This window comes from Passer montanus, unplaced genomic scaffold, assembly GCF_014805655.1.
Source record: "Passer montanus isolate IOZ18808 unplaced genomic scaffold, ASM1480565v1 scaffold19, whole genome shotgun sequence".
In the NCBI taxonomy this organism is placed as follows: domain Eukaryota; kingdom Metazoa; phylum Chordata; class Aves; order Passeriformes; family Passeridae; genus Passer; species Passer montanus.
This window is the reverse complement of record NW_024366480.1, coordinates 12,671,370-12,699,300: the sequence shown is the minus strand read 5'-3', so window position 1 is coordinate 12,699,300 and position 27,931 is coordinate 12,671,370. Positions and strand designations below refer to the sequence as shown.

Genomic DNA, 27,931 nt, shown 5'->3' with positions numbered 1-27,931 from the left:
GGAGAATATATTGGGATAGATTGGAAATATAAAGGAGACCACTCTAATTAGACAAAATTCTGTCTTTGAAAACAGTCATAGATAACATCTAATTCTGCTCTTATGATAACTTTGTCTTTGATTTCAAATCACTACTTCAGAAAGCAATAGTTTTTTATATTTTATGAGCTGTTACAGAACATTGTGCAACTACTTAAAAAATATCTTAGTGTATAAATAAATAGTAAAAGCTACATGAGCTTTATAAATGGGCCACATAGATGATGGCTTTGATAAAAATACTTCTAATTTATATTTTTTTAAGAAATAAAAAAATCCCTAGAAGACTTTTTCACAGTGCTTTGTCAGTTTTCTGCGGTTTCACATCAAAATGCTAAATTATGAAACAATTCTAGTTGAAAAAGAGAAAATATCATTGGAAAACCTGAGAAAGTGATGACCAAATCATAACGTTGATACAAGCTGAAATAAGTAAAGATTTACATAAAAGAAGTTTATATTTCTTCTTGTCAAACATTCTCACCATTTCTGTACCACTCAATGTCTGGTTTGAAGCGCTTGATATCAGGATTGATGACAACTGTGCAGCCCAGACTCATTGTTTCCCCTTCTCTCCCAAAGGCTACATCAAACTTGTCAACAAAGCTGATTTCAAACCTGGAAGCATAGCCATGAGGGGTAACAGCAACTGTAAAAGAGAAAAAAAAAACTAGTTTTCTTTCCTTCTGTGACAAGAGTAGGAAGAAAAAGTACTCAGTGACTATGAATACAGTCACAGGTAAATTTCAAGGTATAAATAGGAACAATTTGCATATTAAGTCATCATCTTCAGAGGCAATTGCAGCATTGGATAATCCAAGTCCTTTCTATTGCAGAGAATTGACTATTTCTTCATTCATACAATTTCTCACAGCTAATTCATTTTAGCAGGGAGAGGCTTCTGCAAAATTTAATTTCAGAATTTTCAAAATTTATAATCCAATGCTTTATCATAAGGTTTGTTTTATAAATGAAAAATATTTCTATTTGTGATTAATTATTTGTTCAGGTCAAGTTGATCTTCAGCTTATATGGTTCTTCTCTTTCCCCATTTTAACTCCTTGCTCTATCTCAGAGCAGTCATGTGTCCACTCAGCCTTTGTTTTTGTAAGCTAATAAGCTGACAAAATAATAATATTTATATTAATATAAAACGGTAGCCTGTTTCTATTCTTGTTCCTGAATTCATCTTTTTGGATGCTGTGTGTCCCAAGTGGTGCAGTTTTTCAGACAGAACATCCTAAGTGGCTTTCCCTTGTACTGTACATACACGGCAGAGAGGTTTCCATGTTTGTTTTGAAAACAGTTCAGCTGATAAAAAATAAGGTCACACTTTACTTTTACTCAACTAGCCTACACTGATAACTTTCCCTCTTCCTGTGATCAATGAATATACGCAAATTGTGACATTTGTCAACTAGCCTACACTGATAGCTTTCCCTCTTCCTGTGATCAATGAATATACGCAAATTGTGACATTTGTTTCCCATAAAGAAGTGATGAATCCCAAATTTTATTTGAAATATATGAAAGTCTCATCTGTCAAACATTTCATGGGGTTCCTAGGGCACCTTCACCCACATGGCATATGTGGGTGAATTGTCTTATCATCATGGAAGCACGGATGCCAGATTGTTAAAAAGTGAGGTTCTCAGGTAAAATAAACTACGGTTTTTACCTTGATATACCCCAAAATAGTCTAATTGAGTTCTGGATATATAATCCTTTCCATGCATTTTCTGTTCATTTTCACATCTTACGAAACCACATAAGCAGTAGATAACAATTAAGCCTACCTACTCTATGTAGGCACATGCTTCCCATGTAGGCACATGGCATGTTTTACATATTGCAAAAGAGAAAGTGGTTCTCTTTGACAGATTCTATTTCATAGTGAAGGGCAACATTAACAGGATATTTCATATATAATCCAACAGATGTAGAAGGCAATGCCATTTCCCCCCACTAATGAGGCTAACACCATCTCAAATTGTAAAGCTCCACATCCCTGTAGATCAGACCTTCTTCTTTTTAAAATAATATTACTAAATATTCTGCTTAATCATGTGTCATGATATCACAACTATAAATGGAAGTGTCAAAGAAACATATTGTAACTTACATGGAGAGAGGGAAAGATTTCTAGCATGCAAAAGACTTGCGTCAATTTCTCCTTTGTACCCTACACAGAAAAAGACAAAACCGGTCACTGTCACCAAGAGGCAAAGGCTCTGTGAGCCACAAAACCAAAGCTGCTAATGTGCATCTTAATTAAAAAAAACCTTGAAGGATATATTTTGCAACCTACTCTTTACCACGAGGGAAGCATAAACTGAAACTTCTCCTTTGACATTCATAGCAGAGGCATGGTACTGGGCAGTGTCATCAAAGTCACATCTGAAATGATAAAAATGATTAGGCAGAGCACCCAATCGCTCCTTGGTGTAGCCTCTCTGGTGTTTTAGATTAAGAAAACCCTCAGAAATCTGGGTAAAATCACTAAAGTAAAAGCTTGGGAGACAGACACACTGGACACTGGACTGATTTTAGGCATTAGCTTTTTCTCAGTGTTAAACCCCAGTGTTGAAATAAATGTCTGTTTTCAAATATCACACAGAGATTTGAAATTGGTAATACAGCATAAGTAGGGAAAATTATCTGATAATATTCATTGCTAATTTACTGTCTTCTACGAAGAGATGCCTAACATGGAACTTGCAGGAAAGGTAGGTTTCATAAAATATTTTCAAAGGGCACCTTACAGTAAAAAAATTGTCAAATCCATGTTGTTGTTGATTAGGACTTATGCTTTCAATATTTTTAATGCAAAGGGTGTGCAAAAATTTCCCGCTTGGAAGATGAGTATAGTTAAAGATCTTTCTTGTGTATAAGTGAGGACATCTCAGTTCTGTTCCTCATTTCAGCAAGAATTGTGAACTTTGCTATATTTGAAAAACAGTTTGTTCACATATTTTTACATGTTTAATTGTACTCATCAAGCAGACAGGTGGAAAAAATAATCACAGATGTCCCACTTTTCTGACTCTGCCATAAATAGAATATCCAGATAAATAATCCAGATAAATAACTCAGGTAAATTGCATGTCCTCAGTTGATATCCCTGATATTACCTGACTTGCTATCTCTTACACCCCCAAGAGGTATATTCACATTTTGTAGCTCTCATTTTATAGCAACATTTCAGCTAAAGCTGTTTGTTAAATTATTTAATATTTCCTTACTCGGTAATCTCCAGGGAGTGCAGCCCATATCGACTTTGAATGATATACTTGCCAGGGTGAGCCTGTACATCAATGGGCACATTATTCTTGTACCTATGGAAAAGCAAAGAAGCAGTATGTCACAAAGACAAGTCATTCTGTACTTTAAAAGGTCAGGTGCTTGATATTTGAAGTAGAACATCAGTAGAATATCATAATTTCTCCTCGATAAACTTCCAGAGATATGAAATGTCTCTGGGAAGACATTTCATATCTCTGGAAGTGTAACCTTTCTCTCTTTCTCTTTGATCTGCCCCAGGCAGATTTTATTCTCAAATTAAAAGAAGAAAATAGTCTTGAGTGAGACAAAAACCAGTTCATATTACCAGGAACTTCATGTTGCTACTTGTAAAAGAAAGGAGGATTCCCATGAGGAACATCTCAGAGTTTTGTAAATGACAAATAAAAATTTTGTAGCCTCTTTACTTACTAGCTATCATAAAAATTTTCTTTGGTTTGCTTATTTGACCTACTTTTAAAACCTTTATATACAAAAATGTCAGAAAGTTAAATTTTTTGTTTACTTGCAACTTAAGATGGCTAGACTGGAATACACTATGAGTGTTTTCTGGCACAGTTGTATCTTCAGGTAGGGAAGGTTTACTGTTCAAAATTCCCAGTTGTCCTGGTTTGAAGGAATGAATGAATCAGTGCTGTAGCTGGTACTGCTAATTTCAGAATTTATACAAACACCTTGAGATTCTCATAGTGGAAGAACAGTGGTGCATGATAAATTCTTCCTCTTCAATTGTTGCATAAAATGTCACTCATTCTGGATAATACATAGTGTAACCAAGTAAATGTTTGTCTGAATCCTGTCTTAAGCCAGCACTGGAAATATGGAAAAAACTGGCAATAGAAATCTAATAAATAAATAAATTGCACTCTGAATTGTATTCACTACATTTGGCATTGATTTGAGGTCCATAAAGAAAAAATGTTTCCTGAGTGTCTTATTTTACATAGCTTCTTCCCTGTTCTTCATAAGGTGCATTATATAAAGAAAATGAAATTATAAAGGATGATAGATAAACGCACCTTTTAGTCTGATGTAGCTTAAATAAATCTTTATTCTCACAACAGATAACCAGACAAATAAGTTTGCATATTCATTTCAGATTTTATATTTTAAACCTTTCATGATGTTCAGTCAGGAAAGGGAACTGGTCTGGTGTCAGTGGTTTGCCCCACTTCACCAAACAAACCAGTAATTAATTATTTTATTTTCACCAAGAATATTATCAGTTGAATATGTCTCAAGATGAAGCTATATCCACAATAAATCTGAGAAGTGTCTTTCAGCACCATCAGTGTTGTACAATAAAGAATATTTCCCTGACTACAAATATTTGGGCATAGCAATACACTGAGAGTTTTCCAAGTGCTTAAGTGAGTAAGGACCATAAAGCCTAATGCTTTTTATCCTCATCTTCCTCTCAGCAAAATGTCTATGAAAAGGGACTCAATGCAGGGCAGCACTCTCTATTCTATATCAATTAGCAGAGATGCCTGACCTCATTACTCTATTATCCTGGCTTAGGCAGTGAATAATACATGAATCCAGCAAGACTAATACATTCACCACCACTCTTCACCTCATCTGTGAGCTGGTGCCCCCCCAGACTGAACTGCCTGGGAACATCAGGGCATCTTTATATTACTTCTAGTGCGTAAAATATTTTAGAAAATAGAATAATGCCACCAGTTCTTAATATTTTCCAGGGCATATGAAATTATGTAAACAGGACTTAACTCACAGTATCTTTAAATTTTCTCCAAAGGGCTGGGCAACTCTTGGATCCTATGGCAGCAAAGTTGATTGGTATCATGGGGTGCTGTGCAGAAACAAGCTTTTACTGGGTCATGCCAGCAGCAAGAAGACTTTCACATCTTTTGTCTTCACTATCATGTTAGTAAAAAGTAACTGATTCAATTTTTGTTTATTTATATTCATCTATAGAAAGAATAGGACTTGTGTTAGAAGGACCATTTGTTATTTCTGGAAATGCAAATTCCAGAGCAGCCAAGTCATTAGCTAATGTGGGACTGTAACCTCTCACTGTCATTAGGCACGATAATTTATGCTTTCTGCTACTGGTTTCAAATGTCCTGGGTTTTCCATATGCTTTTTTTTTTCCAGGGAGTCAGAACAGCTGCATCAAGCAGGTTTTCTTTAGAGAAAGTCCATAAAGCCTTATAGATTTTCAGGCACAGCATGAAAAGGTCTTCATTGCTTATAGAAAGAATGACTGTTTGGAATATTCTACTGACATTTTGTTAGAAAGGCTGAATGAAAGCTGACAGATCCAGGTCAGCACTGTTCTATATCTTAGAGCAAAGACACCTGCTGAAAAGGATGTGATCTCTTTTTGGTTGGTTGGTTTTTGGTTTTTTTTTTCCATTAGTAGCCTGTGGCAAACTGAAATCCCCTTGGAATTCAGATGTTCAGTAAAATGATGTATTAATTTCCACCATCCACATTTAGCACTTAGATGAAAGGCTGGTTCACAGCGAGAGCAGACAGACAGCTGAAGGCTCAGTTTAACCATGTCAGGTTTGGGGGATAAGGTGAATCTCAACAAAAGTGAAAATGACCCAGCTCTTGAATTCTTGGGTAGTATTCAGGTTACAGAGCTGGATTACAGCCATGAGCATAGCTGACCATTGCTTATATCCAACTGAGACCAGATCTGAAGGGCTGGTCTGGAATCCTCTTCAGGTGGAATGTGAACACAGGGCACTTGTAACCCTTACAGGACAGAAAGACTGAGTCCATGCAGAGCCTGGCTGTCAGAGTCCCAGGAGAGAGATCAGTGACTTTGTGGACTCAGCTCTGGCCTATTAAAATACCTCTTAATAGCAATTTTTAACAAGCCCTGACATAAAGGTTTTCAAGACCTAAATAAATGCAGAGTCCCTTAAGCAATTCACGTAGCAAATTGCAATATATGATTATTACATAACATTTTGATATAGTAGATGTTTCCCTTCCAACTCAGCATATTCTGTGATTCTGTAAAATTTTCCAATACTTCCAAATTTTTCATCTTGGATGGTTCCAGATCTACCTGAAGTCATTGACTCCAAACACTGTCAGTGTGTCTGCTATGAACACATCATCATTACTGAGATCTCACAGCATCATCAAGGGATTTCTGTTCATGGAGATTCGGCACTGAACTGCTCAGCTGCCAAATGTTTGCTCTTGATCAAAGCCTTCTTTAATGCTTCAGGGACATTAATGTTATTTGTAGAACTAAACTCAAGTATTTGGAAAACATTACCAAAGACAGTATGATAAATTAAACTGCTATTTTTCCTGAATCATTGATAGAAGGAATATATTTGATGTCTCTACCAAATTTTAAAAAAGTCTATTTATTCCTACTGCTGTTACACAAATATTTAAAATATTATTCTATTAATTAATTCACTATAATAATTATATAATTATTTGTGTTGTTGTTATTATTATTACTTCATATTAATATTTTGCTCTTTTTCTGTACAATGTGACTTGAAAGGTGTTTGACAGGCCTGCCATCAGTACATGATTTTTTCTGTTTAATTTAACTTATATCTTTCCAGAAAAATGACTACGTTTACTGAGATGACTTCAGATTTTGGTTAAGAGGTGACTTTCAGTGCCAGGGATATAAACTTACCATGTAACACGGGGTTCTGGCCAGCCAGCCACAGAACAATTAAATCGAACATTTTCCTTTTCCCAGATAGTGTGGGAACGAGGCTCAATGATAAACTCAGGAGGATGTAAGAGTTTATCTTGATTCAACTTCCTATGGAATGCCTGAGTCTCTTCTAGCTGGAAAAGAAACGTTTTATTATACACTTGATTATAGCAGAAAAAAAAAAAAAAAGGAAAGAAAAAGGCAAACCCCCTGAATTTTTTAAAAATACAGATACATTTAATGTATTTTTCTCATACAGACACAGAAAATAAAGTTTTCATTTTCCAGAAGTTCTCCTTCCAAAATAACTAGATTTGATTTTACAGGGCTTTTCCCCTCAAAACTATTCTGATTAAAATGATATTCCACAATTAATTACTTATTTATTATTTTAAATACAGAGTGGAATTTCAAATAGGCCTGAAACTCAGATGTCTTCTGTACTTGTTCTGTAATGCAAGGCTCTCTGTGCCTAGGTCATCTCTGACAGAGCTACTTTCAAACCTTTCCTCCTGACAGGATCTTTCATCCTCCCAAGGAGGATGGTTCAACTGCTTTAACTGCTTGACTATCCACAGAGCTGGAAAAAAAATTTCCTAATATGGTATAAATCTTGCTTTCTGCAAAGCAAATTATTTCTTTTCTGCCCTAACTTTCATATCAGATATGGAGAATTACAGGTCCTTGTATCCAGATTATTAAAAGAGGACTTCTATAAACAGGGCAATACCAGTTTTCCTTACAATGGTTTCTCAGTACTGGACAGGTTCTGTTTGTCCTCAACATTCATCAAACAGTGGCTGCTCTTTATCATAGACCTAACAGATTCCAACACAATTAAACAACTGCTCCTTATGTGTTACTGATAATGCTCTAGATTGGTATTTGTTTTTATACAGCTGTCATTAAATTGACTGACCTTTTGTAACTCTCAGATCCTGAGGTACCTCTACTTAGCCAGGCATTCCTCATTTACTTTCTTTTTTCTTTCTGTATGTAGTAATTTCTATCGGTTGTTTTCCAATTTCACCCTCACTGTTTCTCAGTTTTTGAGATGATTTTGATTTTTAACCCTAACCCTAACCCTAACCCTAACCCTAACCCTAACCCTAACCCTTGGCCTTAAAAGTGTTTACACCCTTTCCAACCTTATGTCATAAGGATATTGTATAAGCATATTGCCAATTCTTCTGCTTAAAACAATAAATAGTAAACTATAGTAATATTACAGTATAGTATAGTAATAAAGTATAGAAGTAGTATAGAAATATAGCATAGAAATAAAGTAATATATTTGCTAAATGAAACATATTTGCATTTACATGTCCTGTCTGGTGACAACATATTTGTAACTACGCTCTGAGAATTATTTTTTGAAAAGTTGGACAATAATGCACACAATTAGAGATTCAGTTCCAGATTTCTTCTCTAATTTACACCTAATTTACCCTAATTCTATCCTAGTTTATGGCATTTATTTAATGTTTAAAATTCTGGGGTGAACACTTTGGACAAGCTTGTTCTCAGGCCATAAAAATCCAGAAATTACCCATTCACCTACTTATGAGCAATACACACACACACAGAGAAATATATATATATATATATCAGCTGCCTAATCCTTCAGATGAAGGATGCTGTGCCATTTAAATAGGTGTGGGCATGATCAAAGAGCCTTCCCTGGTCCCCTACTCTATCCTTTTCTCTCAGCACAACAGAAGCATTCCTGGTGCCTGCATTGGGACACAGTGCCTCTCTCCTTTTCCATTTGATACCTAGATAACAAGACTTTTAAGTAATTAAAGAGATTTCCATTGAAAATACTTAGGTTTATTACTAGCATTATTGTGATTGCCCATGGAGTAAATCAGGGCAGTGGTGTGCTAGGCACCTTACAAACACCAAACAAAAAAAGACTAATTTTCTTTTCCAGTTTAAGTATTAATTTCTAATCTTTTACCGTTTTCTTCATGGCTACACGTTCAGCAGACTCCCGGATCGCCACTTTCCTTGATTTTTTTTCATGATGTTCCTCTTCAGAAGTTGTCTTGGCCACCTTGCTGACACTAACTCCTTCCCCTGTGGCAAAAAGGTTCCTCTTGGCAACATATGCGGCACTTTCTTTAATTCTCTCTTCTTCCGTGTCTGTGATACCACTGATATTCACTTGTCTGAAAGAATTTTTAGAAAGCAGAATCCCATTGGAAAATGCTGAGAACATGCTCCATTTCTACTTGCTACAGAATCAGCCACTACAGTGGCCAACACCCTTCTGCTACAACACTCTCATATGTATTCAAAGCAGAAACATGGAAGGGATTCTGCAGAAAGACTGTGTATTTCACTGTCCAAAGTCATGGCCATGTTCAGGGCCACTCCCTCTAAATATGCCACAGACATTTTCAGTTTAAACATTATCCTGCTGTGACTTTTCATCTCCATCACTATAAAGATGAATGTAAGGCGCAACCACAGATCTTCAAGGTATTAACTTACAGCTGCAGTGTTTGTAGCAGCACTGCCAAGGGGGCAAGAGATAATTGTATAACAATCAATGTCCTCACTCATTCATTATTAACACCCCTCCCCATCCCACCCTCTATAACTGTAGACATCAATTCTCTTTGCTCATAGAAATTCCATCCTATATTTCTATATATGCTATATAATTTATATATGCTATATAAATTCCATCCTATATTGTCTTTCAGGAAGATAACTATGGTTTTTCTTTCCTCTTCAGGCTTTGTACAGAGGTGAGACATAAAGTACTCTCAGTGGGTGCAATCCTGTTTCCACTCTCACATGTGGAGGTACCTTTGAAACCTTTGTTTTGGCACTGCCAGGACATTACAGCTGCTGTAGTGGTGCATGCACAATGAGAGTTCCTTGACTTAAGAAGAAGCATCAGTATCCTCCTGCTGAGTTTAGTTACTTCAGAGGAACATTAGATAGCTCACTGAAAATAAATTTGGTTTAAATTCTCATTAAGTGCCATCTTGCAAGCACTATAGAAACATCACCTCTGTTTCTAGAGTGCACTCAAGCACAGCCTCTCTTTTATCATAAAACACTTACTACTACTACTACAAAGCAAAAAATAGAAGGAAGAAATTTTTTTCTTTTTTTTTTTGTTAAGATTGCCAATATTATGCATCTAACAGCACATATCAATACTAAAAAAAGAATAAAAAAATTAATTTAAGCTCAGAATTAAGTGTCCAGCCCCTTACATATGAAGTCAATTTGGTGAGATGCAAGCCAGTCAAGCATTGGAATGCAGTAAACTTAATTACATTTAACAACTGCTGAAAAGACTAAAACTCTTACTTTACAGCATAGAGCTTTGATCACCCTCAAACTCAACTTCCTGTGTTTCAGTCTGCTTTAAGAGGATGATCCTTAAGAAATCAATGGAATGATAGATTCCCTCCACTGAGGCACACCAGCTACCAGCTGTCTCCATAAATATCACCTGAAGCTGCAGATATAGGGAAGAGATTTTTAAAAACAATTTTGAAAAAATCAGTATAAGGCATATGAATATAGCTTTCTACATTCATTTTAAATGAATCCATGGCATTTTTCTTCAAAGGTAAACTGATGTTATTTCCTCTTTAATTACATTAGTTAAGATCTCAGCAACTTCGCAGTATGGACTGGCTCCTCAAGACATTAAGCATCTTTTGGGAGCTGATGAATATCCTCTGACTAAAATAGAACTCATCCTAGTCATCCGCAGTTTTAATCCCCAGATGCTTTTGATCAACAGTATTAAATATTTAGCTTTTCTAATAATTTCTCCCTGTTATAATCTTCCCAGATCAAAGAGAAACATGTTCTCTGAAATGACACTAAACCAGCAAACTGTACCATTTAAGAGCAGATTTTACAGTCAAGTCTCAAGGGTTTCAGTAGAAAATAATTTTCACACAGATCTAACCAGATCCAACCCCAAATGGTACAGGCAAAATATAATTTTAAGGGTATTTGCCATCTATAGTCCTTTGGCGTAGGTTTATTAGTGATTGCAAATAGTTGCATGAGCCACATCCAGCAACTTCAGCACTTATGGCATTACATCAAGATCTGGGTGTTTTACTGTCTAAAATACTGCCTGGCTGTCCACAATTTTCTCTTGCAAGGATTAGCCCAAGTGTTTAAAAGGTGTTTAAAAGGATCAGTTGCTAAGTGAATAATCTGAGCAAAGTATTTTTTCTACAGCAGAACCTGAGGCTTCTGAAGTAGAGCTAAATAATGGAAATGGTGACACATCGCTGAAGGTCACCCAGCTCCAACAAACCCACAGAGAGATGACCTTTATAAATAACTGTTGCTTTTAACAGCTCTCTGCCCATGGGAAACAACACATCAATTTCACTGGGGAATTTGGGAATGACATATAGCATGCACATGGTTCAATGGGCTTCAGCTGTTATCTTTCAAACAAAAATAAATATCTGAGAGGAATGTGGCATGCAACTTCCACAGTCTTGGCATGTGGTCATGAGCATGATGCCAACAATGAAAAGCCTAAACCAGATACCATTTCATGCCATGTTGAGTTGAGCACTCAACAGTTATCATATGCTCTTTTTAACTTTTTTTTTTTTAAATTTTAAATCCCCAAACAAAATTTAAAATTTTTGGGTCATTTCAGTGGCAGAAAAGCACACACAGCTTTCTGAATTGCCATAAGCAAAAAGTAAGATTTACGCCAAAAAAAACCCCAAAAAACCCCCAATGATGTAAGAATTTTACAGTACCTTTTAATGTAGGATCCCAAACAGGACCCCAAATATTTTACAGATGCAAATAAATGAAGCTACACACAGTCATATTGAATTAGATATTACTGTATGCATTAGAATGTTAACATGATGTGCTAAGATCACACAGGCCTGTAAAAAAGCTAAGTACTGATCAACAGTTGTGTTTTTCAACTATTGCCCAATGCTAAAAATTTTACTTGTGTAGACTCAACACACAATAAAAAGGAAGGATATTTGTGTTTCAGGGCATGGGAGACAGATGATGGGGAGCTGCAAATCTGCTGCATAAGTATAAACACTGGCTGAGATGCAAAAGTAGTGAGAAGCCTTGAGAATATGTTATCTCAAGTTTTGTGTGGGACTGTCACATTTTTAGGTGTTTCTTTCACAGAAGATACAGATGAAACTCCAAAGCAATTTTTTAAAAAGGCAGCAGTGTGTTTTTTAATGTTGGTTGGACCAAAGAGCAGTGAAACCAACACAGGAATGTACAAGGGGTGAGAAAAAATGACTCTGAGATAGTGGGAGGGAGTTAATAAAAAACAAAACTACTGTTCTCATCACAATAGCATCACAACTGCTCAAAAGGCCAGAGCAATAACATCCTCCACAGACAAGCTGGAACTCAGTTCACATGAAACCACAGGTTTGGATATAAAGCAGAAGTGCCTTTTGGTGTTGGTGAAACAGTAGACAGAAAAGCACTGGCTCCCAGAAACCACTTGGATGTGTCACCTGAAAAATGCTGTGCTGCAGAGGAAAGACAAGTTGAAGGGAGGTTTCTGTTCAACTGCAGGTGGGCAAAAATTTTTTTTCCTGGCCTCCAACCAAGAGCAAGTTTTCCACACTACACCCCAATATGTATTAATCTGAACAAGTGACTATGCTGGAACTGCTGGAGACTCCTACCGAAATCACCATGCCATACCCCAAAAAGGGCAGGGGAGCCTCTTTGCTGATGTTGGTTCTGGCTTCCACATAAAGTTCACATTCAGCTTTACTGAGAACACTGCTGTAGTAAGATGTATTACATCAGTAGTAACCATGCAATAAATACCACCAACACGTGAGATCAGTATGAATCATTACAATGGATTTGAGAAGCATTTGGTTTTATTCCAGGGTTTCCCTGTGCCAGGACAAGATATTAGCACGCTGTTTCATTGTTTCTATGTTTAATGCTTGGTAAGAGAGATTTGATTACAGAACAAGTCTTCAAACCAAAAGAATAAGCTAAATAATGTGGACAACATGCTTGCCAGGTTCTCAATAGGCAGAGTTCTAATTATATTTTCATTTCATAGAAAGTGGCCCTGACAATGTGTTCAAAACAAAGTCCAGACACAGTTCATTTGTCCTGGCCCTGGATGAACAATGTCCAGTTTCCTACCAGTCAGTTTACTTCTTTTTTTCTCACTCATATGAAGTGCAAACTATCACCATAAGATCCATGAGTGTAAAGGCAGATTAATGGACTTGTTATTTTATAATTTTTTAATAAAATGTCAGAAATAAGATACCAAAGAAAATGAAAATGAACATACCGTCCTGTGAATATGGGCACCGAGTAGTCTAAGGCTTCGTTTTCTTTGTCCTCTGATATCAAACTCTGTTTTGCTCTCTTTGCTTTGGGACTCATCTTATAGGACTGATCTTCTATCATTAAGTTGGAATTCTTCAGTCTGAAATAAAAATTATATTATTTAAATCAGGAAAACAGCTATTAAGAAGCACTCAAAAATACAATTCAAGTACTACAACTTTTGGCTGTCTTGTTTTGTAATCAAGAACTTATAATTTTTAATAGCCATAGTTTCAGAGTTATTAAACACATAACTAAGTGTGCTTTTGACAATTTCACCATTACAAACATATCACTGATGCCCCTTGATATTAAATCTAAATAGATAGAGTAAGCAATATACCTGGTAGCAATGTACTTTTAACAGCTTTTGGGCTGGGACTTGGGAAGATCATTTAAGTCTCTCTACAGAAATTATAGGGCACTGCATTGCTCAGAAAGCAGTGTTGCCATTCCCACTGCTCTCCCATCCCACTCCAGTGGAAAGACTTGAGTGAAGTAGCACCATTTAAAATAGCACAGATAAATGGAGGATGACTGAAAAGAAGGAAGAGCTTCCCCCCCACCCCTTTCTCACCAGCCTGGGAGGGATTCTGAAGAGCATGAAGCATATTTGAGGCAATCACTTTAGGTTAATTTTTAACATAGATATAAATTGTGTAAAAAAAGCTCGAAACACCTGGTCCTCCTTTGCCAAAGCAACACATCTCTAATTGCCATAGCTATGGAATATGCTAGTTATTTGTCAGCCTTTAATAAATCCCCAATGTGTCTATTCACCTGTATTGCATCACCACAGAAAAACACATCTGAGTCTGCTTCTGGTCTGGGGATTTGTCTGCACAGTATCAGCTCCCAGCTTACAGGTGTGGATACAGGAGCAGAATGATGGTTTCTCAGCAAGGCTTGTTAGCCCTGACATGTGCCTCTGTCAGGGATAGCCTGCTTCCCACACCGTGGATACCTTATGCTGGTGTCTCCACACAGCACGCTGTACACATATATCAAAACCCATGCTAACACTGGGCCCCTGGGAATGTTACACATGCATAATGTAATATAATATTATAGCCTTGGGCTAATGTTTTCCTTAGGCTGTATCCCTGCAAAAGTACCACCACCAACACAAGAAGAGTACTTAGTTTCCAAAATATGTGCTAGTAATCTATCCACTGAGACTGTGTGTGAGATGACACAGGATCACTTTCATTCTCCTGTCCTCCCTTCCTTCATTTCTTTGTGTCTATCCCTTTGAGTTGGATGCTGAGTTCTCTCCCTAACCAGTTCCTGTTAAATCAATCTCCCATTCTCTAGCTCTCTGTCTTAATGTAATTCCCCTGTGCTCCCCAGGGGCCACCACCACCAAGCCTGCAGCACTTCTGCCAAGAGACACTCAGGACGGGGTAAAAACAACGGTGCACTGCTTCTCCTTCCTTCCCCCTCTCCCCGTAACCTGGTTTCCACACAAAAGAAGGCACAGTCAGTGAGGGACTGTGGCACACACCACAGGACTGGGGCCAAGGGTTTTCCATGTCAGGCACCAGTGGGTCAGCTAAGGCACAGACCACATCTACAGGAGAGAGGTGCTGTGGGCTCTGGGTTTTGACACCAGGCACTGCCCAGCACAGCCAGGGATGGAGTACAAGAGGGGCAGATCCAGCTTTAGGGACAGAAATCCAAGCAGAAATCACTTGGTAACAGTCCAGGCAGAGTAAAATAAAAAGGAAGAGGGAGACACATTGAAACGGGGTGTGCAATAGCCTTACTCCTGGGCTGGACAATGATGTGGTGCGATCACTACAGCAAACCACAAATGCACTGGGAGAACTCCTCAAACAAGGGATAAGAAACATCAAAGGCAAACTATTTTCATTATTTTTCTTAATTGAAGTAGAGCCTGTAAGGAGCTGCAGATCCTTACTTAGCAGGTGACTTTTATTCCTGTCCTATTTAAAAATGGGTCACACCTGGAATTTTGACTCTGACAGTTATTAGATTTCCTCAGAGCTTTAAGCTGAACCTGTTAGGAGGCCACTTCATTCCTAGTTGTTTCTAGATCAAGAAGGATCACAGTACCAATTGAACTTCAGTTAAAATGTCTAGAAGATTTTATTTTCATAAATGTAGTTGAAATGTGGTGAAAATTTCAGCTCAGGCATTTACAGCACTGTTAAATCCAGACAAACACATTATTCCTAAAGGAGAGTTTGGCCTTGCAGTCAGTTTAGTTTTCATTTAAGGTCCAGATTACACATTCATTCAGGGAATTAATGGGAAGAATATACAGCAGTTCCCATTACTCCCTGCTAGCCATTTTGTTGATATCTTTCCTGTATGACAATGGGGTTTCCTGTCTTTCATTAATATCTCTCTAAAACTATTTGAAAAGACAAAAATAAATTGCTACAGGTTCTGTTTGTTTGGAGGCTGTTTTTACACTCAAACACTCCACATGTTTGAAGTTGAATATCTCACCTTTACAACCATACCAGAGCACCCAGCTGATGTTTTCAGAGGGATACCTAGAGGGATACTCCAAAATGTTCTTTAGAATTGCACTGCATAAACCAAGAGATTAGATTAATAAATGTGAAGCAGCAGAAAATGTTTCTCCTTTCTGAACTCCATAATTTGCTTCTGTTCTGACAGAGCTAGATGGAGGCTAGTAGAAACACATATTCAAATGGAGCTCTTTGTTTGAGAGAATAGGTTAAACACTATTCTATCATGAGGTTTATTTCCCTGTTTTCCCGTGTTCTTACTATTTCTTCCTGTGCAACACAAAACAAAAATCCTGCCTAAATCCATTATTTAGGTGGCCCAAAGGAGGACTCTCTTTCTTGAACCAGATTCTGAAATCTTGCCCTTTATTTTAAAACGTTCCAACCTTTTACCTGATATGTGGAACAGAATCTCCCCGGAGGAGCAAGAGCAGGGTATCAGTGCTCTCTAGTTTCATAGGGAGGAACACTACCATGACCTTTTAACATCTTTCAGCCTCGTCTGATATACCCAGCTAGCATATGTATATATTTTTTTTTCCAGGTCAGATATTATCTGTACAGGTTTATCAAGGTTTGTGACCTAAGCCTACTGTTCTCACTTCAGGGTGGATTCCAGCATGTTAAAATGTCAATGCCAGCATTTTCCTAGTTTTTCCTTAGTGTTGTAAAAGGCACAGGCATTGTTCTGTAGAGATGTAAAAGACCAGATGCCATTAACTTTTCCCTCTAGCCTTAAGAAGAGCTAAAGAAAACACTGTGCAAGGCATCTGCAACTTCCAGACAGATTCTTTGTTCTGTCTTGATGTCTTATTCTCAGACAGAGAATATGTTGGCACTGCCCTTGTTTCTGTGCCTGAAGGGACAGGTTTCCCACACTGCCCAAAGAGAGTCTGCAGCCATTGGATGTAGAAATGTGTTCTGCAAGCAGACCACAACACCCCATTCTTTAGTTATTTCACTCCTGCAAGAAAAGGCAGATATAAACTCTTTTATACCTCTAAAAAAACCATGTATCTTGTCCTGAGCAGAAAAAGACAGTGGTATACACAAAGGTTGCACCAGCTCTACCTGCTGGAGAAGCTCCATTAGCTACAAAGCCTTGTCCAGGCTCTCTTTTTAGCAGCTGGTTCTTTCCTAATATGCAGTATTTTAATTTACTGTAAATAGGAGATAGAGGATTGGCAAACCCAGTTATAGGAAAGGAAAAAAAATATTTTCAGCAAAGATATCTTTAAATTCAGCATCTAAAAATGAGACATGCTCTCTGGTAACTATATTAATTTTCAGTTGCTGACAGGTTTGTCACAAGCCCAGGCAACACTGCTGGTGATATTCCCTAACACAGCTTCCACAACAATTTTATTTGAAGGGGAATTGTTTCCACATAGCAGGTCTCATTAAAACAATTTCCACGCTTGGGTATGACATCTGGAAGCCAGCTTCTTAACCCTCACCTATAATAAACCAAAGGATGAGCAGCGCCAGGATCATGGTCTTCTAATGTTTCTGGAAGTGTATACTATTTACTCAGCCTTGCCCTGATCCTGGTTACCATGTTGCTCAGAAGAGCATTAGCTCTCACTGGCAGCCTAATTAATGGCAAGTTAGAGAGGCATTTTTCCTCTCTTTGCTTGGTACACCTGAATTACACCATGTCCTCTTCGCTGTTTTTCCTGACCTGCAAAATTCATGCAAATGCCCAAGCCACACCAGTACTTCTGTTTTCCCTCTAGGCAGGTGTCTGACACTTCTGGTGGCAGATAATCTGCCTGTGACACAATGGGATTAGTGATACTGCTAGACAGGAGAATAACACATGGAAAAGCAGTGAAAGTTCGAGCAAAGGCAAATCACTGAGCTTCCACAAAAGGAGTTAAACGAGTTTAATCCAGCAGCCCTGTTTAACAGCCCTGTAGTTCTGTAAGCAGCTTTGGCAGATCTGACTCAAATCTTCTCAGAAGCACACAGGGGATGGAGCACTGCTGTGGAAGAAGGAGCCAGGTTTCCCACAGGAGCCAACCTGCCCATGCTGGCAGCCCCCAAGGACTGGATGGGGAAGAGGATGGGTGGCCACAATATCAGCTTGTGGGAGACATACATCCCTCACCTGTACAGAACCTCAAGGAAAGCAGGACATGTCACTTTTCCTGCCTCTGATAAAGTCAAAGAAGAAATGCTTCACTAGAGACAGCTCCACAAGCTGGTGGGGAGGGCTGGGTCATGGTGAGATGCCCTTTCTTTTGCGAGCCCAGAGCTTTGCACCTTTGGCCAACTGAGACCAGCAGAGCTGCAAGCTTCCATACTTGCTCTTGATTTTGCCAGTTTTCATTTTGCTCCCTGCACTTCCTCAAGCTGTTGTGGTGTGAAGAAGACTTGAAATGTGGGGGACAGACCACTTGCACAGGGAAAATTTTTCCTCCTCCTGAAAAGTCAAGCTGTGGCTCCTTCAAACTGCCTGTGTTCACACCCTGGGAATGTTTTCCACTACAGTGAGGCTTCAACATCACAGAACTGGGTCCAGGTCAAGGTCTTGCAGGTTACCTAGTTCCTAGTCCTTCTCCACTGCTTTCCCCATGATAAATTCCTCACATAGCACCAATTGCATGTCAACACCAATGCTTCATGAACTGTTTCCTGTACTGTGACTACAAAAATGGATGAGACTTAAATTTTGCAATAACTATATGTTTACTAGAAGCTGCTTTAGATGAAAATAAGAAGTAACCTGAATAAAAACTTAATATTTGAGTTTTCCTGTTGGGCTTAAAGGTGTTTATCTGCAAAACTATATCCATTATTCATAAATCTATATTTGTTGGTAATATTCACTGATATGGAATCAATTGTTAGCTGAAAAATTTTCTCTGGATTTGGATTTGTATGTCCATTCTGGTTTCAAGCAAACACTCTACAGTTCTGGTCATTTAGATACAGCATTTCAATTCAACCTTTTATACTTCTAGAAAATTGGAAGAATTTGAAGACTTTTTTTTTTTTTTAACTACACCGTTCTTTTCATATGGATGAAAAGAGAAAGTCCTAATTTATTTGAATAACACTTGTTGTCTCCACATTACCCCTTGAAGTATTTTGGGTTATCTGGGAAAGACAGTACAAATTTGGCAAGAATTCCTTCAAATTTGAACTACATTTAACTGTAGAATTGCATTATTTTTTCTGTTTTGCCTCTTTCAAATTGCAAAAATATGGGCTGTAAAAAAGAAATCAATACCAACATAGATTCTGTATTAACCATAAACACAATACTGAGATTTTAATTCAGAAATATTGTCTCCTGTGTTAATTAAGTTTTTTGTAAGAGAGCTTGGAATCCCATGCACCTAATCTCCAGAGTCCTTGTCTTAGGTAGCAGCAATGAATTTTCTCCAATGCAATGACAGGATCACAGAAATGAAGAAGATGCAGTAGAGACATTCTTATCTCTGAACAATCAATGGGCAAGTCTTGTATTACAGAGCATTATATATGCAAATATGCTACTTTAAACCAAAAACTTTTATCTCAAGCAAAACCAAGTAAATGTTTTAAATTCTGTCTCAACTAAGCAATTTCATTTCCTTCAATATTATACTGTTGAGACTAGAGTTATTCTTAATGACAACACACAGGTTTCAGAAGAAACTTGCATGACACCTGAAGTGCTTGTAAGCAGGACTCACTTTTTTAACAATCATGTTTTACAACTTGAAGTTCTTTTTTATGAGAACCTTTTCTTCAAGAAGAAGCAAGCTTTGGGTTGGGGTCAGCAACAGAGTGCAGGCACAGCTGCATTGCTGCAGAAATTTGAGATATCTTCCCTTACCCAGCACCCTTTGGAAGCACAACCCTCAGTCCCAGCACCTCCAGTTTTCTTCCCTTCACCAGCAGATTATAAATGAGAATCTCACTGCCTTCTCAGTGATAAATTATCTGCACAAGTAAAATTGTTTCAACAGCAAAGCCTATATATTACCCAGTCTAAGACAATCAGCTACAGAATCATAAAATCATTATAATCTCTAAGATCATCAGGTTCAAACAGTAACCCAGCACTGCCAAGCTTAAACCATGTCCTTAAGTGCCACACATTTTTTGAATACTTCCAAGAATGATGATTCCACCATTTTCCTGATCATCCTCTTCCAATCCCTTTCAGTGAAGAAATATTTCCTAATATCCAATCTAAACCTGCCCTAGTGCAACTTGAGGCCATTTCCTCTCATCCTGTCTTGTTACCTGGTAGATGAGACCAAGCCCTGCCTGGTTATGCTCTCAGACAGCTGTAGAGAGTGATAAGGTCTCCCCTGAGTGTCCCTTTCTCCTAGATAAATAACTGTATTTCCCTCGGCTGCTCCTCATAAGACTTGTGCTTCAGAACCTTCATCATCTTCGCTGCCCCTCTTTGGACATGTTCCAGAAACTCAATGCCTTCCTTGTAGTAAGGAGTTAAGTCATTCATCTTGTCTGTAACAGCCTGAGGATCAAATTCCTGAACAAACTCTGGCAAACAGAGATTGGACCCTGAGCTTCCTGAAAGCCAAGATTTCTGTGAAGGCTGAAATCACAAGGTATTGTTTACTGTAGTACATGTAGTACTTCTTTGGTTTTGGCCAAGATTTCACCATTATCCACAATTCTGGGAGCATAATCAGTTTTCAAAATTTAAATTTTCTGCTGGACAAGTTTTGATCTGTTCCGCTAATGATACTCTTAATTTTACATTAATATAATAGCAAGCAGATGTTTTGAGCTATAATTTGTTGGTTGTTTCCTCTATTGCTGACAGCTGCTCTAATCTTACTTTAATACTTCTCTAATTTCTGTGAATCTCTGAGATATATACATACAAATAATGTCAGGCTATTATAGCAAAAATATTATGCTAATGTAATTGCTTGAGCAATATTTATTATCTTAAATTTAAAAAAACCCATGAGAGCTGAGTATAGCAACTCTTCTCATGTAAGATGGGATGCTTCAGGTTATTTCTATTTTGGTAATAGTATGTCTTAACCAATATACAGTGTGAAAATTTCCATTTCTTGAATCACTCAGCACAAATGTGAAACTATTAGGCCAAAGAAGAATTAATCATATATGGTCACATCAACTCAAACTTGCATGAAGAGCTTTGGGTTCTTTTACTACTCCAACCTTGTCAGATAAGAGACAGCCTCAATCCAAAGCTATCTCAACTCTTCATATTAAATTAAGCTGTATTAATGTGGCTAAACAACTTGGAAGAAGAGGTAGCTCATGCCTAACCAGTTTGGAGTGTGAAATGTCAGCACTCAGACACATCAGCGTTGTCCGTGCTGTTCTTATGACAGTCCAAGCATCATACATGTCTTAGTCCAACAAACTAAGCTGACCACAGTCCTTCCAATTGCCAAAGCCAAGGGGAAACACTGGACCAGGAAAACACATTAATGCCAAGTTATAGAGAAACTGTATGTGGGCGAGGAGGAGAGTTTTGCCATTGTTTTCAATGGGAAGTGGTTAGACATTTTTCTACCAGAATGCTGTTTTAAAGATGGATTATCTTACCCAAAACTGTAGGCTTCAGACCCCAGCCTGTAGGCTGCAGCCAGCTTGTTGATGGATTCAGATGCATGGCTGTAGGCAGCTGAGCTGGTGCTGAGGGACTCAGAGTCAAGGCTGTAGGCAGCAGATCTCTTGCTTTGCGCGGCAGAGCGGTCGTAGGCTGTGGATCCATGGCTGTAGACCGCCGAGTCGAGGTCATAGGCTGAAGAGCCGTGGCTGTAAGCTGCTGAGGAGTCAAGGCTGAAGCCTGCTGCAGATGAGTGGCGATAGGCTGCAGAGCCCCTGGTGTAAGCTGCAGATCCTTGAGCATACACAGCAGATTTGCTCTTTGTCTCCTTTTGGTACTGGCTCACAGTGGAGGACAGCGCTTTGTGGCGGTATGCACGGTCATAGTGCTCGTGGTGTCTTTGGTAGAACGGTAAAGACATCATGGGTGCCTTCGAATTTTGGGTTTCACTGCTCTTCTCTGGGTGCAAATAAACAGGATAATGTCTGAAAAAGAACAGGTCAAACATAAGGACTACCATCAAGGAAACTTCTGAGTTGGAATGCAAATAACACGCAACTTCACACAAACTAACACTGAACTTGAAAAATCAACTGCATTGAATTTAGAGTTATCTTTTTATTATGTGATTTAGACTTTCAGACAGGTTCATATTCAGGTTTCAAGATGCTCACGTGTCACCCATCATGACCCAAAACCTTTGCACTCTTGTGTCTATTCCGTTGTAGTTGGCTCCCTGCTACTGCAAACTATTCAAGTTTTATGTGCTCACTTATTACTGCAAACTAATGAAACTCTGTGTGCCTGGCTTCTTCAGAGACAGTATAAATAATTTTGTTCAATTACAATGGAGATAATAAAGAAATAAATTATTTTTAAAGGCATGAGGAAATCCAATGAGGTTATAAAAGCTGAAATAAAAAGATATGAACATATTTATTTTTGTAATCCAATTTTCAGATTGAATTTAATCTTCCATTTATTATTACAACTGTGAATTAAAACACTAAGAATGAGAAGGAAGTCCGTTTTTCTCTAAATGTGCATTACAGTGATTATTTTGCACGTTCAATTTAAAAGAGCTTATTGTGCATTATACTTTTACAGTTGAATCAGGGATCCAGTCTGTATGCAATGGGTAAAATATCATGCTCCTCAATGAAAATCCTTTTCTTTTAACCTAAAATATCATGTTCAAGGCTGCCAAGACCCTTTTTCCAGATGATAGGCCCATTTAATTTTAGTTTGCACGTCATCAGTTGATTGTCTTGTAGTCACTTGTAGTGCAAATTTTGATCAGTTAGAAGGTAGTTCCCCTCTAAAATGGGAGGAAAGTTGAGTGCAGAAAGAATTTCCTTTGTCTGTTTGTTTTAAAACCAGCAGTTCAATTATTATTTTGCTTTTTTATTTTGCTGTTGTTATAACAGACTTTTTCTACTGTGATGTACAAGTTTGCCTCAAGTAATCCATATGATAACCTTTCTTTCTCTTTCTTTTAGGTTCACGTGGCTACTAGGATTGTCCCTGAAAAGGTCCCTGATTAGTAACAGAAATGAGCTACAATAAGGAAATGTTAACAAGGATTTAAAGAAGATCCAAAAACAAAGGTGAGAGGTGTTTGTTATTGCCTTGGGTTTTTTGGGTTTTTTTGTATTGATCACAAGAGTAGGAAAATTGTTCTGCTTCATGATTCCTTTATATTAATGAAAAATTATTTAATGTTTGGACTTAAAATACGCTTACAGAACTGGAAGACAATCATGACTTCATGAAAATCTAAATATCCAATTTGGGTTGTTCTGCACAGGGTAAGGAGTTGGTCTTTGATCATCCTTGTAGGTCCCTTCTAACTCAGAATATTCTGTGATTCTGTGATTTTTTTTTTACCCGGGTCTTTTTGCCCCCTTGATTTCAGTCCTTGGCTTTTTCTTTAGTATTTGGTTCTGATAGCAAGTAAAAAAATTTCAAACTATTCTTTTTGAAAGCTGCTGAGTTATTTGCCCTAACCAAGTTAATTATAAAAAACAAAACAAAACAAAACAAAACAAAACAAAAAAAAACCCCAAAACAAAACAAAACAAAAAAAACAAACAAACAAACAAAAAAAAACCCCAACAAACCAAGCCCAAAACCAAAGAGGAAAATTTTCTTATATTTCAAGGATCTCACAAGGGAAATGCTCCTTGTAGGATAACTTAATCGATCATTTAGTTGTAGGAAGTCAACAAGGAAGAAATTTACTCAGAAACTTTTTATGTAAAAGAAATTCCTGATATCCTGACCAAAGGGAAACTGTGAGACTTCTAGGAGACTAAATTATACATTTACTTTATTTTTATCTGAGGAAGAAGGAGAAATGGGAACGAGTGTTAGCCCATTGGCCTCTATGGCAAAAACTGATGTTCTTTTTTAAGTCTCTTATTCCTAATGCTGGCTATTTTTTCATGTCAGTCTAAAAGAATGTAATTATCCTGTCTAGCATCCTTGTTTCTAGTACCTGTCAGTATTTTGTGTTGTTACTTATTTAATTTTGTTAGCTACCGGTAGTATGTAGTTCCTCTTAATTTCCCTAGTTTCAGAAGATGTTTTCCTTGATTTTTCTTTGTTGCCTCCCTGTTCCACCTATGCAGAGCTGGGTTTAGGACTTGTAAATCATTGTGATCACTGCCTAGGAAGGTTAAGGCATACAGAAAAATACTGTCTTGAACACTGAAAGGGAAGGAACATGAGAACATCCTGTTTTCCTTCTGCAGAGTACTATGGTTTGTCTTCACGAGCTTTATTTGAAGTGTTGGCTGGCTTCACCATTCATACAAGAGCCACAATGCTAACAGGCATTCAGCTCAGGCATTCCCACAGCCTTCCAGGCTTCAAACATGGAAGGTGATCCACAAGTATGAAGCACCGCATGTGTTGCCCATTAAGAAATTAACCGAGGCATTTCATTTACATTTTATCAAACCAAAAGAACGAAGTCAAATGGACAAAGGAAACATTTTTCTTTCAAACATGAAAGGTCTAGATCTCTCTGTCCTCAGGAGTAGAAGTCTGTGATAGGAGTAAGGACTATGACAGCAAGGCAGTCACTGAGCACTAAGTTAGCTCTCATGGTTCTAATCAAAGACCAGCACTGACTCACATCACGTAAAAGGAAACTCCTTTCATAGGTATTTTATCACACCATAAGTTATGTTTTATATTTCCTCTGAAACATCATGGATTGCTCACAGGACAGGATAAGCTGGTTATATTAGTCTGATCAGATACAGTAGTGTGATGCTATCAGAAATGAAAAGTTACTCAGAAACATCCAAGGACTTTGCTCCTATCTGGAGCACTGCCTGATTATCAGATTGACTCCCATCTCTTAAGTTTTATCTATGCTACCTGCACCCACTTCATCTGTGTGCACCAACCAGCCCCCTTCAGTGTGAGGGCAACACTCCCTCTCAAGATCAGAGCTTGGCCTAAAAATATTAATGGCCATAGTTAGATGAATTCACAGTTTTTGGAGTTTTAGCAGCTGTTGAACTGAGTATTTAAAATTACTACTGAGCAGACAGTTCTGTACTTGTCCATAGTTCATAGCTACACACTAAAGGAAGTGATTCTGCTGGCATTACCTCCTGTGCTGTTTATCAGTCTGTGTAATTCTTTAAATATCTACTCCATCAATCAATGAAAATAATGAAATAGATTTTAAAAAAGAAACTCTTGTAAGCAGGGAATAGATAACATCCTATGCAACAAGAAAATATTTATGTTATTTAAACATTCTCTAAGCCCACAGGAGAGTACATGACAAAACTCCTCCTATAACTCAGTAACCCAGGCTTCATTGAGAGTACTGTGACAACATGAAAAGATAGCTGAGTGAAAAGAGCCTCTGCACTACTTTCTTTTGTTTCACAGCTGAACGTTCAGATGTCTTCAATTCACATCCACAAACCCTCAACTGCTGAGCTAAGAAGAATAAAGGGAGCTACTATCAGCTTGGCGTTACAGATTCGGATTAAAAATAATTGAACACATAAAAACCTTCTAGCATAAAAAAAACACTTACCAGGATCCAAATGAATGACAGCAAATGGAAGAGCTCCCAAATGGATGAATAGGACAAAAATACAGCAACAATGAAGCCAGCAAAGAAAGAGGTAGTTAGGACGAGGGGTAAGCACTGGACTTCAAGGTCCAGAACAAAAATAATGCCTGCAGTCAGTGGAATGTCAGAGCCCCAGTCCAGACCTTTTATGGCCAGGGGGATGCTATAAATATAGCATGGAAGAGGGAGAGAGACAGAGACAGATACCGATACCCTGTACTATCTCTGTGCAAAGACATGATGACGGCAGCTTCAAACTAAAGGAGATACAGAGTTCTTCTTTTAAAATATCCTCACTAAAATCTACATAAAATCAGCATTCCAATTAAAAATTATTTCTAGGATTTTTTTTTCCTTAGTTAAATCAGATTTAGGAGGAGAGAAAAAAAATTGTGTCATGAACGAGAAACTAGGAAAGACCAATCCCTGTGTTGACCTTTGCTATGGTACAAGAATTTGAACATTTTATTGGTTCTTTTTTAATGCCAAGCCACACTACATGTAATATAGATGTTTCAGCTTAATGACAGACAATCTATCAAGATTCTCTAAAGTCATATGAGTTACATTTCGACAGAGAGGTATTTTCTTTGTTCTGTTGACAGGGTTACTTTTTTATCGTCTTCTTTAAGATAAAATGCTAAATTAAGAACATGACCTCATGAGGCATTTAAGTAGATATAAACAATGCAGCTCTAAAATCCAACTTTTTGTTTCTAAATTAAACTTTTTGTTTCTCTAGGAATAATTAAATGGGCTTGTCTTCTTTCATTTTGGTCCCAGCATTCTGGCATAAAAATGAGTAATCAGTGTGGCTGAATATAACATCAGAACAAGTTCTGTCATTGGAGATCTAATAGGTGGAATGCAGTGTGACTTCATTGTAAATACAACTTTCCTCTGTCCTGTAAATTTAGCTTTCAATAAAAGTGATTAGCGCATTTCATTTTGTTCATTTGCATTGACAGAAATATTAACCCTCTCAGTTCTGCTATAGCTTCTTTTCACACTTGCCATGCAACACAACCAAGAACTTTCCAGATCCTCCTGCTCTGTTAGCACTGTCCCCTTTATGGGTGTAACCACCAGAAGAAGGTCTGGACAAGGCTAGAGGATGCCAAGCTTTTCTCTACCATAGTTCATCAGTATCTTCTTCTTCTTCACCTCTCTGTCTTGATTCTACATGAAATCCCCTCATTGTCCCTACTGGCTACTGCCTCCTTCCTGGTGCTCCACCACGCAGTAAGTTCAGAAGCCTCTTCAACTCCCACACCAGGAGCTGCTCAGGTGCACCAAACATATGGGCTTTTGGTTTTTGCTCATGGGGACAGAAACTATGGCCAGCAAAAAGTTGTGCAGTCATAGGAACTGTATTGTGGCTCAGGAAACTGGCCAAACCTGCAACAGGCAGAATGAAAAAAGGGCACCTTAATGCAAGCTTTTCTTCCCCCAGAATACTGTGCCAGTGGCAGTGCCACTGAACTATAGGTTCTGGGCTATAATGTATATTTTTAGTTAGAGCAGATGGAGCCCCAGTGGACAGAGTCCTGGATTGCATTACAAACTCCTGATCCACTCCTTCACCATGGGTCATTTGCACTGATATTGTACAAGTCTTAATGACAGGCAAAATGCTTTTTAAGAATACAGGAAGATGTAGAGAAATGAAAACAATTAAATATCACATTTCTCTGTTCTAATTGCAAGACAATCTGTATAGCTCACACGTGGGGGATAAAAATCTGAACAACATTTTCAGTGTTTTTGTAAGGCATAATGGCACTATGAAGTTCAATATAGTTTTCAAATTTTGTGCTGCCTCCATTAATCTGTAAATAGAATGGAGCTACAGTGTAACAGCGAAATATTTTGTATTATTTTGCCCCTTAAATTTACACAATTTCAGATCTAGCTTTATTATGAGATAATATAATATCCACAGCTAATTTCAAATCACTGAGCTCCTATTTGAATACCAAAGTACATATTTTAAATCACTTGGAGCTGTGCAAGCCTCAGAATCCCTGCAGCACTCTGTATCCACATATATTTAGTCACACTAGGCTTGGGAGGGACACCCTTAGGAAATATTAGTTCTGTCTTCTCCTAATTAGAACTGCATACTGGAGACCAGTTTGTTTTTCTGAATGGGAAAGATGGAATATTACTTTAGAACCCACCATGACAGAACAAAAAGCTTTCCAGACTGTTCATTGAAGTTTTGAGAGCTACAACATCCTGTAGTTGGGTGCATAAGTAAAATTCCATAACATCCAGGTCCATCTCTTTCATTTGAGTATAATCTTAAATAAATCTAGCAAAACAACTTTTGGAGAACAGAGGCTTTGAGCACATGTGTTGTCTTCTGGAGTTTGCTTTCAAACTTAGGTCCAGTTTTGTGTATTGATTTT

General features: G+C 37.8%; 1 protein-coding gene across 5 annotated transcripts in view; it reads right to left on the bottom strand.

Annotated features, from left to right (window-relative positions):
- Window positions 1–25,639, bottom strand: part of MYOM1 (myomesin 1) — a 76,622-nt gene extending 50,983 nt beyond the window's left edge. For all 5 annotated transcript variants that reach the window (XM_039705983.1, XM_039705985.1, XM_039705986.1 and 2 more), the window contains exons 1-9: window positions 25,482–25,639; window positions 21,415–21,903; window positions 13,326–13,463; window positions 8,970–9,180; window positions 6,986–7,143; window positions 3,282–3,374; window positions 2,348–2,436; window positions 2,162–2,221; window positions 524–688 (exon numbers count right to left, since the gene is read on the bottom strand). In XM_039705983.1, coding sequence (XP_039561917.1) covers window positions 524–688; window positions 2,162–2,221; window positions 2,348–2,436; window positions 3,282–3,374; window positions 6,986–7,143; window positions 8,970–9,180; window positions 13,326–13,463; window positions 21,415–21,842 — 1,342 coding nt within the window. In that variant the 5' untranslated portion in view covers window positions 21,843–21,903; window positions 25,482–25,639. The remainder of the gene's footprint in view (window positions 1–523; window positions 689–2,161; window positions 2,222–2,347; window positions 2,437–3,281; window positions 3,375–6,985; window positions 7,144–8,969; window positions 9,181–13,325; window positions 13,464–21,414; window positions 21,904–25,481) is intronic.
- Between the last annotated feature and the right edge of the window lie 2,292 nt (window positions 25,640–27,931).